The sequence below is a fragment of the Taeniopygia guttata genome, chromosome 28 (genome assembly GCF_048771995.1).
Source record: "Taeniopygia guttata chromosome 28, bTaeGut7.mat, whole genome shotgun sequence".
Taxonomy (NCBI): Eukaryota; Metazoa; Chordata; class Aves; order Passeriformes; family Estrildidae; genus Taeniopygia; species Taeniopygia guttata.
In genome coordinates, this window is record NC_133053.1 from 547,709 (window position 1) to 560,896 (window position 13,188).

General features: G+C 53.2%; 2 protein-coding genes across 5 annotated transcripts in view; one reads left to right on the forward strand and one right to left on the reverse strand.

The window, feature by feature from the left end:
- On the forward strand, positions 1–4,028 carry GDF1 (growth differentiation factor 1). Of its 3 annotated transcripts, none has more exons than XM_072919322.1 (2): positions 1–764; positions 1,552–4,028. In XM_072919322.1, exons 1-2 carry the CDS (start codon positions 185–187, stop codon positions 2,346–2,348), a joined length of 1,377 nt encoding a protein of 458 aa, XP_072775423.1. In that variant the 5' UTR covers positions 1–184; the 3' UTR covers positions 2,349–4,028. The 3 variants fall into 3 exon arrangements, with proteins under 3 accessions (XP_072775423.1, XP_030113010.4, XP_072775424.1); XM_030257150.4 differs by having other exon boundaries at positions 1–443; XM_072919323.1 differs by lacking the exon at positions 1–764 and adding an exon at positions 875–1,188 and having other exon boundaries at positions 1,440–4,028.
- Positions 4,017–13,188, reverse strand: part of UPF1 (UPF1 RNA helicase and ATPase) — a 24,191-nt gene continuing 15,019 nt past the window's right edge. For both annotated transcript variants that reach the window (XM_030257130.4, XM_030257129.4), the window contains exons 16-24: positions 13,035–13,152; positions 11,877–12,033; positions 10,858–11,000; positions 10,026–10,200; positions 9,299–9,380; positions 8,500–8,661; positions 7,559–7,776; positions 7,110–7,232; positions 4,017–6,467 (exon numbers count right to left, since the gene is read on the reverse strand). In XM_030257130.4, the coding sequence (XP_030112990.1) occupies positions 7,113–7,232; positions 7,559–7,776; positions 8,500–8,661; positions 9,299–9,380; positions 10,026–10,200; positions 10,858–11,000; positions 11,877–12,033; positions 13,035–13,152 (1,175 nt within the window). In that variant the 3' untranslated portion in view covers positions 4,017–6,467; positions 7,110–7,112. The remainder of the gene's footprint in view (positions 6,468–7,109; positions 7,233–7,558; positions 7,777–8,499; positions 8,662–9,298; positions 9,381–10,025; positions 10,201–10,857; positions 11,001–11,876; positions 12,034–13,034; positions 13,153–13,188) is intronic.

Here is a 13,188-nt window from a genome sequence, read left to right on the forward strand (position 1 = left end):
GGGACGGCGGAGCCCCTGAAAGGGTTAAGGGGTGCGGGAGCCGCAGGGACCCACCCCAGCCCTGCCCGGAGCCGGAATCCCGCGGCGCTGATTGAGCTCCGAGCCCATCAAAGGCTCCGATCGGGGTCCCAACCCCCGCGGCCGCCCGGCCCGGCCGCTCTTTGTCCGGGCGAGCGGAGCAGCGATGTGGCTCCTGCGCAGCCTGGCCTGGGCCCTCCTGAGCCCGCTGCTGGCCGGGCTGGGCCCGCAGGAAAGCGCCCTGCTCCGCTCGCTGGGGCTCAGCGCCAAGCCCAGCCCCAGGAGCCCCGGCCCGGTGCCGCCCGTGCTCTGGAGGATCTTCCACAAGGGGAGGACGCTGCCCCGGGCGGGCGGAGAGCCGCAGCCCTGCCGGGTGAAGGAGCTCAATGTCCCCGGCAACATCGTCCGCGTCTTCGCTGACCAAGGTACAGCCACGCCGCGTTCGGGGCGCCGGGACCGAGCTCGGCTCCGCTCCTTCCTCCCCGGTGTCCCGAGGCCGGAGCCGGATTCCAGGAGGAATCCCTGCTGGGTGGAATCCCTCCGGCTGCTGGAGGTGATGATTTATGGGTTTGGCACCCCGAGGCGGGCGGTGAGGGGGGCAGCTGTGCCAGGCTGTGTCCTGGAGCCCCCGAAATCCCTCCCGAGGTGCTGGTTTGATCCCGGTCCTGATCCCAGTCCTGATCCCAGTCCTGATCCCGGTCCTGATCCCAGTCCTGATCCCAGGCTTTGGGGCCGCGGTGGTGGAGGTGAGTGGAAATGTGGGTGCAGGAACGGGACCGGCATCAGCTCGGGCAGGGATGGGATGCTCGACCCCCGGGCTGTGTCCGCCCCTCCTCATTGTCCCGACGCCTCTGGCTGACCCCAGGGAACATCTGGCTGACCCCAGGGCACATCTGGCTGACCCCACGGCACATCTGGCTGCTCTGAGCCGTTCTCGGTCCCCTGGGGAATGTTTGATTGGCGTCCCTGAGGGCTCAGGGCACCTCAGAGCTCTTTTCTCTCGTGGCTCCAGTTTGGCTCGGGCTGGCTAAACCAGGCAGATCCCCGAATTCGCCACTGCTCGCCCTCTTTTCCCCGATCCTGCTGAGCCCCAGCCCAACCCTGGAACTGATCCTGCTGAGCACCAGGGCTCCCCCAGCCCATGCCAGGAGCTGATCCTGCCCAGCCCAGGTTTACCCCCAACCCTGGAGCTGATCCTGTTCACCCCGGGGGTTCCCCCAGCCCAGCCCTGGAGCTGATCCTGCCCAGCCCAGCCCTGGAGCTGATCCTGCTCGCCCCGAGGGTTCCCCCAGCCCTGGAGCTGATCCTGCCCAGCCCGAGGGCTCCCCCAGCCCTGGAGCTGATCCTGCCCAGCCCATGCCAGCTGATCCTGCCCAGCCCAGCCCTGGAGCTGATCCTGCTCATCCCGAGGGTTCCCCCAGCCCTGGAGCTGATCCTGCTCAGCCCGAGGGCTCCCCCAGCCCATGCCAGGAGCTGATCCTGCCCAGCCCGAGCGTTCAGCCGCCCCCACCCCTGTTTCTCCTTCTTTGTCAGGCCGCTTCCTCCCCGAGGGGCAGCCCCAGGGGCGGCTGTGTCTGCGGAAACTCCTGTTCTTCAACCTCTCCGCGCTCCAGGAGGGCGAGCGCTTGACCATGGCCCAGCTGGAGCTCCAGTTCCACCGTAACTCCTACCACTGGCCCAGCCCGGGGCAGGTTTTGGAGCTCCGGCTGTACCGGGCGTCCCCCCGGGGGCTGCCCCGGCCCGGCCGGAGCCCGCTGGTGGAGCGGTCATTTGTCCAGCTGCGCAAATCCCTCCTGCTCGACCTGAGCGCGGCGCTGAAGGACGGGACAGCGCCGGGCAGGAATTTGGCCTTGGTGCTGGAGATCTCGGCCGGCGGGGACGGCGGGACCGTGCGGGGCCCCTGCGCCGGCAGCGACGCCTTCGCGGCCACCTCGCTGCTGCTGGTGACGCTGGGCCCGCGGTGCCGCGCCGCCCGCAGCAGGAGGAGCGCCCCGAGCCCCCCGCTCACCCCCAGCCCCCTGTGCAAGCCCCGCCGCCTCTACATCAGCTTCAGCGACGTGGGCTGGGAGAACTGGATCATCGCCCCCCAGGGCTACCTGGCCAACTACTGCGGCGGGGAGTGTCCCTTCCCGCTGGCGGCCGAGCTCAACAGCACCAACCACGCCGTGCTGCAGACCATGGTGCACTCGCTGGACCCGCAGGGCACCCCCCAGCCCTGCTGCGTGCCCGTCCGCCTCTCCCCCATCTCCATCCTCTACTACGACAACAGCGACAACGTGGTGCTGCGGCACTACGAGGACATGGTGGTGGACGAGTGCGGCTGCAGGTAGCGGGGTTAGTGCGGGCAGGACGGGCCGAGGGGGACAGACCCCGCGCTGCCGAATCCCCGCTGCCTCCCGGGCGTTCCGGGAGTTTCGGGGAGTTTCGGGGTTCCCCTCTGTGCTGGGCTGGGCTGGCGTTGTTGGCGGTGCTGATTTAGGATTAGTCGGGACGGGGCTGCGGGGTTATGACCGAGCCCGGCGCTGGTCCCCTCCCCGCGGGGGATGCTGGCGCGGGGCTGTGAATCCCGCATTTCCCCCCTTGCGCAGCTTTTGGGGGTTTTGGCTGAACTCTGCGGATTTCTCAGGGTATAAATGAGTTTTCTGGGTGAATCGGGGCCGGGGGTTCCCTGGGGTGCGATCCAGGGACAGGGACGGGGTGACCAAATCCCATCAGAGCCGGGCGGGAGCTCTGTGCTGTGCTCTGGGAGCTGTTTTCAGGCTGTGGTTGGTGATGGGTGGTTTGGGGACAGGGCTTGTGTTGGGTGGCCAAATGCAGTGGGGGTTTTGCCTAAGAAAATGAAGATTTTCCCTAAAAAAATTGGAGGTTTTACCTAAAAATAATGGAGGTTTTGCCTTAAAAATTGGAGATTTCGCCTAAAAATTTGGGAATTTCACCTAAGAAACCCGCAGGGAGCCTTGTGCCAAGGGCAGGATCCTGCAGGGAATGTGGCTGAGGGAATTCGGGGGGGTTGCTGGGGTCAGTGGCTGTGAGTCAGTATTAATTAATTAATAATCAATTAATTAACCTCATTTGCAAATCGATGAGCCCAGGCTGTCCCTGGTGTCCCGGGGCAGCCGAGCCTCAGGCAGGGGCAGAGCTCCGCACACTTTTGAATTTTTCGGGTTGTTTTGGGTTGATTTGTTGGGTTTTCTGCCGGCTGGCAGCCCCAGGCTCTCTGTGGTGTCACTCAGGGGCAGCAGGGACCCAAATTTGGGGCATTTCCCTCTCCTCTGCCTCTTCCAGCCGAGTGTGTAAAACTGAGTGTGCAAAACCACCAGAGCGACAATTCCCTGCCCCTTTGGGGATTTTGGAGCAACTGAAAAGGAATCCGAGTTAGACTTGAATTTTTTCTCTTTATTTTTGAACTGTGAAGCCGTAGTGCAGCTTTGGGGTTTTTTTTGCTGTTTTCTCTTTGAGCTCTGATGGTTTTCCCACCTCCTCCCCCCAGGGGAAGCACTGAGGGTTTAACCACCTTGGGATGGTGTATTTTTTTTTTTAACACCCAAAATGTGGAGCTGAAGAGCCAGCCTGGAGCAGCTTTAGCTGGATTCCCATTCCCAAATCCAGGTGTTTCCCACCCAGCCCTGCCCTGCTCCATTTCAGTGTTTAAAGGGCTTAACTCCAGCCAGCAGGAGCCATTGGATTCTGATTTTAGATGGGCACAGGAGGAAAACCTTCAAGTATTCCCGGGTTTGTGGCCACCTCTCGCTCAAACCCCGGTGAGTTTGTGCCCAGGGTGGTGCCAAGGCCAGGAACTGCCCCAGCCCCAGCCTGGAGCCCCCAGCCTGGAGCCCCCAGCCCCGACCTGGCAGGGCAAAGCCATGTTCGTGTTCCCTCCCAGCCCGGGAGCCCTTCCCAGTCCTCCCAGTCCTCCCAGTTGAGTCGCTCACCCCTCTGCTATGCACACCCCCACTTTTGTACTAGTCTTGTGTTTAAAAAAAGTAATAAACTTGAAGTTTATACAATCAGACTAAAGCTTTAATGAACGTTGCATGGTTTCCTCATTGAAACTTAGGGGCCACCTTGAATGCAAGAGCTGTTTATTCTTTTTTTTTTTTTAACTGATGACAAACAGGTTTTAAAACAAAACTCAGACAAAAAAAAAAAGCAATTAATTAAAAAAAAAAGGTTTAACACCGTGCTAGCACTGATGTCTGGATTTGTAAAACTCAAAAGAGTTTGAACTGCTACAAAGGAAAAAACCAGCACGAAGCAGAGGCAAGCATTCCCAGCAGTGAAATAAAGGGTGAGGGCAGAGGAGGGGGTACATTACTCATGGATAGCTTTGCACAGAGGGGTTCAGCTTAAACCTACCCGAAAAGTCTACGCCACTACGCAGCCTACCAAGGAAAAAAATTAAAAAGCCCTTCGGCAATGTTAATAAATAAAACAAGTCCATCTCACGAGGAAGGAAGGTGGCCTGTGTCTCCATTCTTTCACTGTTTTGAAAAGTCTAAACTCTGGAGGCTTTGGATGAGAAAAGAATGGGCTTTGTGAGTTGAGTTTTTTGTGGTTTTTGCAGTTTCTGCAGCTCCCCCCCGGGGCTGGGGGTGTTCCACACCAGGGCTGCTCTGGGGGCAAATCCAGCAACTCCAGGCAGGGATCTCCAGGAAGGACAGGAATGAAAGGGTTCCCCCCTCCCCGGCTACAAAACGGGGTTGGAGCTGTTTGAAGTACATTCAGATGAGAGGTATTTTGAGTTTTCCCCCCAAAAAGAAAAGGACTAGAAACACTCGGAGCCCTTTGAGTGTAAAGCTTAACTCCAGCCTGAGCAACACCCAGGCCTGGCTCAATCGCTGCTGCTGCTGCCAATTGGGAGGTAGAGGTTATTCTAATTCAGGATCTGCTAAGAACGGGGCTGGAGGAATCGATCCTCTCTGCGCTGTCCCTAAAAAAGGTTTTGACAGAAATGAAAAGCTCCCAAGTGTTCCTCTGTGAGTGTTTCAGACATGGCTACAACTCAGAGCGTGGATGGCTTCTCCTCGTGGGCTCTTCCCAGCCCTGATCCCCAGCTGGGCTGGAAACTCTGCTTCAGCAAAGCAAAGCTCCTTCCAACTTCTTCCCCCTGAAAACTTGGCTTCGACACCTCACTCTGTCCCTCTCCTGCCTTCATCGCCCAGGAAGCCACCCCAAAGCCTGACCCATTGTCCCAAATTAAACCCAGCTCTGTCTCTCAGAGGCCACCACCTTCCACCACCTGCCTGCTTTGTCCGTTTGTCCCTCCTGCTCCTGCAGTGGCGTGGAGTCTTTACTTTCCATCCAAAATAATCCCCAATTTCCACTACTCCTGCCCCACACCAGTGGGGACCAAAGCAGGCCTGGCTGCACCTTCCCTCCAGGGCCGAAGGGCACAGGAACCCGTCCCCTTTCAAGCATAAAGTTCATCGTACAGAAAGGCTGTTTTTCACAGAGTAGAGTCCAGACAGTTGCCAATTAAAGCATACAGAAAACACTTTGAAACCCTCCTGCTCGAGCACGCAGGCTCCTCTCACTCTAAACCTATCCCATGTAGGAAGAAGAGGCTGATTGCTGCAACTTGAAATCACACTGAAAGTTCTCAAGGATGGTGCTCTAATTTTTCTTTGAAACATATTTTTTTTGGTTTTTTTTAAAAGTTTTTTTTGTAATATAAGCTTCTCAGAACAAGGATCTAAATCTCCCAGGTCCACCACTAAGAATTCAGAGACAAAACTTCTTTAAAAATTCAGTGCTCTTTTTGAAAGAATCTCTTTAAAACCACCTCGTTCAGAATGTGGGCGACACGATGACAACAAATTTCAGAGCCAGTGTTGGACAACAAAACCTGCACCTCAGAGTTGAGCAGCAGCTGGATTTCTGCTTGGCTGGCTGTCACCCAGGCAGGGACTTTCTCTCTTTTTTTCCCCCCCCTCCTCTCTCAGATACTCTGCTTCTAAAATGTAAACAGTTCCTGCTAAAATGTTTTTAGTACCCCTGGCAAAAGGAGCCCAACTCTGAGATGAGGGTTTTCCTCTCCCCATCTGCTCTGAAAGGTAATGCCCTGCTCGCCAAGAGAAGTATGGAATGAAGTGAAACCTGCTTTGTTAAGGCCCTTCTCCGGAGCTGGGCTGACGGGGGAGCAGGGACTCAGCTGAGCTCTCCTGCTGGGTGAGTTCCTTCCCACGAGGCGCCAGCCAGTCCTCCAGGGCTCTGTCTCCTCTCCTTGTCAGTCTCCTTGTCTCAGTGAGCTCCAGCAGTGGCTCTCTCGCGCGCTCCTCTCTCTCTCTCCTCTCTCCGTTGGTTGGTTTCTTTCTCCTGTTGCTCTCACACAGTGGTGCTTCAGTTTTAGCAGTGGAAAACAGGTATCCATTTTATTTTATTTTTTTTATTACCCAGAATAAAATGCTGATGAACTAAGCTCCACACAAGCTTAGCTCTTCTTCCTCAACCTGGGGGCAGAATGAGAGTGGAGTTAGGGGTGGCCCTGCTCAGGGAGGGACAGCTCAAATCGGGGAGGGACAGCCCAAATCAGGGAGGGACAGCTCAAATCAGGGAGGGACAGCTTAAATCTGGGAGGGGACAGCTCAGATCAGGGAGGGACAACTCAAATCGGGGAGGGACAGCTAAATTGGGGAGGGACATTTTAAATCAGGGGAGGGGACAGCTTAAATCAGGGAGGGACAGCTAAACTATGGGGAGGGGACAGCTAAATTGGGGAGGGACATCTTAAATCAGGGGAGGGGACAGCTTAAATCGGGAAGGGACAGCTCAAATCAGGGAGGGGACAGCTCAAATCAGGGAGGGGACAGCTCAAATCAGGGAGGGGACAGCTCAAATCAGGGAGGGGACAGCTCAAATCGGGGAGGGACAGCTCAAATCGGGGAGGGACAGCTCAAATCAGGGAGGGACAGCTCAAATCAGGGGAGGGGACATCTTAAATCAGGCAGGGGACATCTTAAATGAAGGAGGGGACAGTTTAGATCAGGTGAGGGGACAGTTTAAATCAGAGTAAAGGGACGGTTTAAATCAGGGGAGGGAATAGTTTAGAGTAAAGGGACAGCTCAGCTCAGGGAGGGGACAGGGGGCCTTACACTCTAATACTGTGACAGTCCCGTCACTCCACCATGTTGATATGCTCGTTCCCCCTGGTAAGTTGAGTCCTGTGACAGCGCCACGTCAATCTGGGATTTAAACTCATCACCAAGGTAACTGTCCTGCAGGGGGAAAGGTGAGAGAAGCCTCAAAATCGCTGTCCAGCTCAAGTGCAAGGCAGAACCAGGTTAATGATACAGCTGAGAGGGTTTGGTTTTTTTAAAATCTGCTTTTTTGGTGCAGAATTTCCCCAAATTAAGGGGTTTTTGAGTTTATCAGCTGAAGGAATATTTCACTTTCCTGCCCCCAACAGTACAGGGTGTAAACCTGCAGCTGAGTCACTGAGAGCAGTTTCAGTTTCGTTTCCCTCAGGAGGGAAGGAGGTGCAGGCACGGCTCACCACCGCCAGTCCCAGGAAAAGCCCTGCTATCCCCAAATCCACGCTCACCTGGGATAATTCCGGCTGGGAGAGCCCAGGCTGACTCATCTGTGAGGGCTGGCTCATGGAGATGTAGCCCTGGGTCAGGGGGCCCTGGGAGAAGGGCTGGGACACCACGTCCTGGCTGGCCTGGCTGTTGGGGAGGTTGGACTGGCTGGTGCCAGGAATCCCAAAGCGGTTTTTCTGCCGCCCGCCACGGCCCGTCTTCCCCTTGGGAGCCCCACGGCCTGGAAAAGAGTTCACCCCAGCCAGCAGTGAGCGTTGCACAGGCATGTGAAAAATGCAGATTTTATGGTTGGCTTTTCGCAAATATTGCAATGAATATTGTATGTGCGATGTTAGAAAGTTATGCTGCGTTAATTCTCTTACCTAGTGTGTTAAATGTGGTTTTAGGTTACAACATAATGTTAAAATAGAGACTGTGTATGTGGGGGAAGTTTTTTTTAGGAATGAGATACTCGCTTTGAGGAATACCTCAATCTTCCTAAGGAGAGGAATTTATGGTTTTCTTATCAGAAAAAGCTAATTTCTTCAGGCCTTGCTCAGACTCAAAGATGCCAGGGGATCAAAGGAAACAGTTGACATACAACAGACAGAGTTTCTTGTTTAGAATAAAATGCATGCATAACCATGAAGGATGTATGAATATGCAACAAATGTATTGGTTTAAGGGTGATTCCTTTGTTCACAAGGGATGCTTTTCCTGACTTAGTGTCTGAGAGCATCCGGACATCCGTAATTCTTTGCCATTTATTGTCTTGTAATTGTCCTAACTCTAAACTTTATAACTCTAAACTTTATTACTCTAATTGTGTTACTATTTTTATAACCATTTTATTATTATTAAATTTTAAAAACCAAGCGATTGGCGTTTTTTCACAGGTACCAACACACTTTTTAGGGACTCTGACCCCTCCCAGAAGGCTCCCCGGGCGTTCCTGCCCCTTTACCTGCAGCGGGGCCGTTGGCCTGGCCGAAGTAGCCCGGGGGTGGCATCGGGGGCATGACGAGGTTGAAGGGGATGGGAATGTTCATGGCAGTGACGTGGCTGGGGCCAGCACTGATCATCCCAATCTGGTCGTGGGTCTGGAAGTACATGTTGGATGGACGCCCTGGGAGAGGGGAAAGCACAGGCACTGCAGGAATTCTGCATTTTTCAGGATCAATCCCTTGCCCTGGAGCAGGATGGACAAGGACGAGCTCCCCCTGCCAAGAGCCAGCAGCGTTTCTGCCTGGCTGCTCATTCCTGGGAATTCCATAAATCCACCTAACACACTCTCCTCATCCCCACAGCACCACCTGAGATTCCTGAAATGCTTCTCACACTCCTTTTCCCCTCATTTTGCACTTGCTCTGCACACCTCAGGTTGGGAGTCTATTTACAGAGAGCAAAATCCAGGCTCAAGACTTTCAGCCCTCAAATTCATCCCAAATATTTTCAGTGGTTAAATTAAATCCCAAACATTTCAGCCTCAAATTCATCCTGAACATTTTCAGCCTTCAAATTTATCCCAAATGTTTTCGGTCCTTAAATCAATCCCATTTTCAGCCCTCAAATTGCACCAAAATTCCAGCTCTCAAATTCCATTTCTGTAGTTTGAAGTTTAAATCTTTAACAAATTCAAAAATTTCACAAGTTGAAAAGCTTTTAAGAAGTTTCAAAGTTTGAAGTGTGTAAGAAGCGACCCCTCAGGGGCTAGTTAGGAGAAAAAGCAAGCCCTGAAAGTGAATTTGGGGCATTTCCTTTACCTTGGCTGCTGCGGTCGTAGACAGAGCCAGGGATGATGGCCTCTCGTGCATCATACATGGCAGTGGTCATGAAACGGGCACCCTGCAGAGATTTTGGCAATTAGGCACTCATCCTCACTTTTTCCCCACAGAAAACCTTGCACTGCAACCTCAGTGGAAGCTATTTTGTGTAAAAATCCATAAAACCCCACAGATCACACCAATGTTGTGGAAATTAATTCTAACACACAGAAAACCTTTAATTATTATTTCAGCCACATCCTGAATACCAAAAGTAAGATTTTCCAGCAGCCTGTCCCAAACTGTGGGACTTTTGATGAGTTTTCAGTCTATTCTGAGGCCCTGGCAATTCCCTTGCTCCATTCACTGTTCTGTGGTGGCCGCCAAGCTCCCCCAACAATAATTTATGTTAAATATCAAATATAAACCTTGCAGCTTGAGGGTTAAAAGTGACTTTGCCCTTTCTACACAAACCAGTTCCTTCATTTCATTCACCTCAGGATTCAGCCCTAATAAAATCCTGCAATACAAAGAATTGCTCAGCCCGGAGACAGCAGCAGCAGCTGCTTCCCCCTGAAGTCACGCTGCAGCAAAAGGCAGCAAAAATGGAAACTTCTGGGGGCGTGAGGCTGTGCGGGTGGCTCATTCCACCCGTTTAGGATTAATTAAGCCATCAGGGCCTAATTGGCTGCTGTCAGCAGCCCGGGGGCCAGGGCAGGTCACTCACGGGGTTGATGGTGTTGACGAGCTTGCGGGGTTTGCTGAACTGCATGAGGCTCTCCCGCAGGTTGTTCAGGGGCCCCTCCACCAGCACCTTCTGCTCCTTGTAGTAATTCAGGAGGTGATTCCAGAGGGGCTGCTTGGACAGGGCTTTGGGGTTCCCCACAATGATCACCCCGTACCTGTGGAGGGCAGAGGAGCCACAGTTAACCCGGAGATGTTAAAACCACCTCGATGTGGGAACAGCCCCTGGGCTCTGATGCAACTGGAAATGTTTACAGCAACCATTCCAGATGTGGCTCAACAGCTGGAAGGAGCTTGCTGCAGGCAGTTCCTCCTTCAGCTCCGTGTCCACCCAAACCCCCCGTGCTGGCTTTGAAGCTTGCAAACACCAGGGAAGCCAAGCAGCACCGTGCTGGATTCCACTCAGCCTCTCTGCAATCAAACCCATCAAAAAAACCCAAATGGGCACAAAATGGTTGCTGGAAGTGACAAAGCAGCAGATGAAGGGACCTGTGCTGAAAACAGGAAGGACGTGGTGACTTCCAAATTCTACTGATGTCAAATGGTGACAGGGGCTGAGATGAGCAGATAAACATGGCACAGAATGGTTTGGGCTGGAGGGACCTTAAAGCTCATCCAGTGCCACCCCTGCCATGGGCAGGGACACCCTAAAGCTGCCCCAACCTGGCCTTGGGCACCGCCAGGGATGGAGCAGCCCCAGCTGCTCTGGGAATTCCAGTCCCAGAGGGAAGAATTCCTTGCCAGTATCCCACCCAACCTGCTCTCTGGGGAGCCATTCCCTGTGTCCTGTCCCTCCATGCCCAGCTCCCCTTTACCTGGCTCTTGTCAGGGCCACGTTGAGCCTCCTGGGGTCGTTGAGGAAGCCAATGCCCTGGTGCTCATTGGCCCTCACACAGGACAGGATGATGAAATCCTTCTCCCTGCCCTGGAAGGCGTCCACACTTGCAATTTCCACTTCCTGCAACACAGGAAAACACCTCAGGCACGGAAGCCAAACAGCTCTGCCACCACCAGGCACTGCCAAAGGCCCTGGCCATGCACTGAGCCTTCCACCAGCTGAGAAAAATGTTGGTTTTGGAGCGAGGAATGATTTGGTAATTCCTCCGGGCACTGAGCAGCTTCCCCAGAGGGGAACAGGGAGTCTCAGTTTAGGAGAAATTCCTTTCATGTTCAGAGCTTTATGGTTCTCCCGTTTCCCCAAAACTGTGCAAAGCAGCTCTTTGCTTGAGGACGTTGCCAAAAAGTTCTGACTGTTCCAAAATTTTGTAGGATGAGAGGGTCCAAATTAGCTCTGAGAAACCTCAGTGAGAGGGACACATCATTGCTGGCACAGGGAAAAATATTTCCACCAAGCCTCCCTGCAGTGAAAACACTGCTCAAGTTCTCAGTCTTGCAAAACAAGACCATATTAAACACAGAATTGGGCTGTTTGTAGCTCATTTTTCTGTTTGGTGGAGGAGTTGCACTGATGGCAGGATGTGTTCCCAAGCAAATAAATCGTGTGGCCACCAGGATTTATTTGCTTGGTTTCCTGTACATCCCTTGGCATGGAGGGCTGATGAAGGCACAAGGTTTTCCACAGTGACCTCTCCCTTCTGTGCCTCAGAGGATTTGTTGGAGCCTTTTTCCACACAGATTTTCCCTCTTCCCATTGGTACCTCCTAACTCTTCTCCTTGATTTTAACCAAAACCAACTTAAAACTCAAACATTGACCGATATTAACCGAAACCAACTCAAAAATCCATCAACACGGACTGCGCCTGAAGGTGGAATGAACATAAAACCCCTTAGGACTGTCACAATCTGTGATTTTGGGCTCTGTGTGGGCAGTACCTGGTAGAGCTTGGTGTGCAGGGAGCCGCTGAACTGCATGTACTGCACCAGGTAGGAGCGCTGCCCCTCGTAGGGGGTGATGATGCCAATCTGGTCAGGCTTGGCCCCAGCCTTCAGCAGCTTCGTGGTGATCTTCTCCACGTTGGCAGCCTCCGTCCTGGAGAGGCAGATTGGGTCAGCCAAGGAGGGTCAGGGCATCAGGGCCCAGTTTTTAGGCAGTTAATGGGATTTAAAAGCCTCCCATGTGAGGGTGCTTGAATGGAAAGATCAATGTCGCTCGAGCACTGCAATTAATTTGGCTCGAGCTCCTCACCCTGGACATGCACAGAGGAATGTGGGCCAAAACCAACATCCCCAAGGCCTCAGAACCACACAAATTTCACCTCCACCTTCTCGGAACTGCACAACAGACAGCAAAACCTCCTCAACTCCAAATGGAATTTCTTGCTGGAGTTAAATGTACACATGGAACTTTTACAATCAGCAAAATTCCAAACATCCCCCAGATCCTTCGGCTGCTTTATCTTAAAGCTTTAAATATAGAATATTTTCAATGTCAATGCCCCCTATCAGCCAAGCATTGTGCTGTTTGTTTGTGCACAAGCTGCTCCACTGTATCCAGTCTTGCACATGCTGCTCAGGAAACAGACTGAGATTAAAAATATCTCAGCTGATATTTTTTTCACAAGTTGGGCTGGTTTCCCTGCCAGGCACTTGAACAACCATGACCCAAGAGGAGCAGATTTTAAATTTATTTGTTGAAAAAGAAGTTTGAATGTACAGAAAAAAAGGGATGGGGAAAAAAAAGCTCATTTCCATCCCTTTTGAACTAAATCTGAGATTTAGGCTTCTGCTTGAGAAGTTATTGGAATTCAAAATGTGACTTGATCAGCATTTCCTGCTGGCCCAAACTCATCCACATCAGGCATTTTATCATCCCCTGCTCCCAGTACACCCAGTGAGGGTGAGCTCCTCCACACAACCCCAGCCCAGCTCAGCTCTGAGCTGCTCCTCCTACGAAAGGAGCCCAGGGAAAACCAACCCCAAAACGCAGCTCAGGCTGCACCCCCTGACAGAGGCTTTATTAAAGCAAAAATCAGGGTTTAACCCTGAGGAATCAGCAGCCCTGCCAGGTTCAGAGACCTGAGTTCTGCTCACCTGTTCAGGTAAGAGGTGCCTGAGCTGGCAATCTCCTCCTGTCCCTGGGTCACGTAGAAGAACATGGGTTTGTCAGGCTGGGGCCACTGGAAATCAAAGCCTTTCTTCACCCTGTCAGCTGAGGAGCACAGCAACAGGGAGCAGAACAAATCAG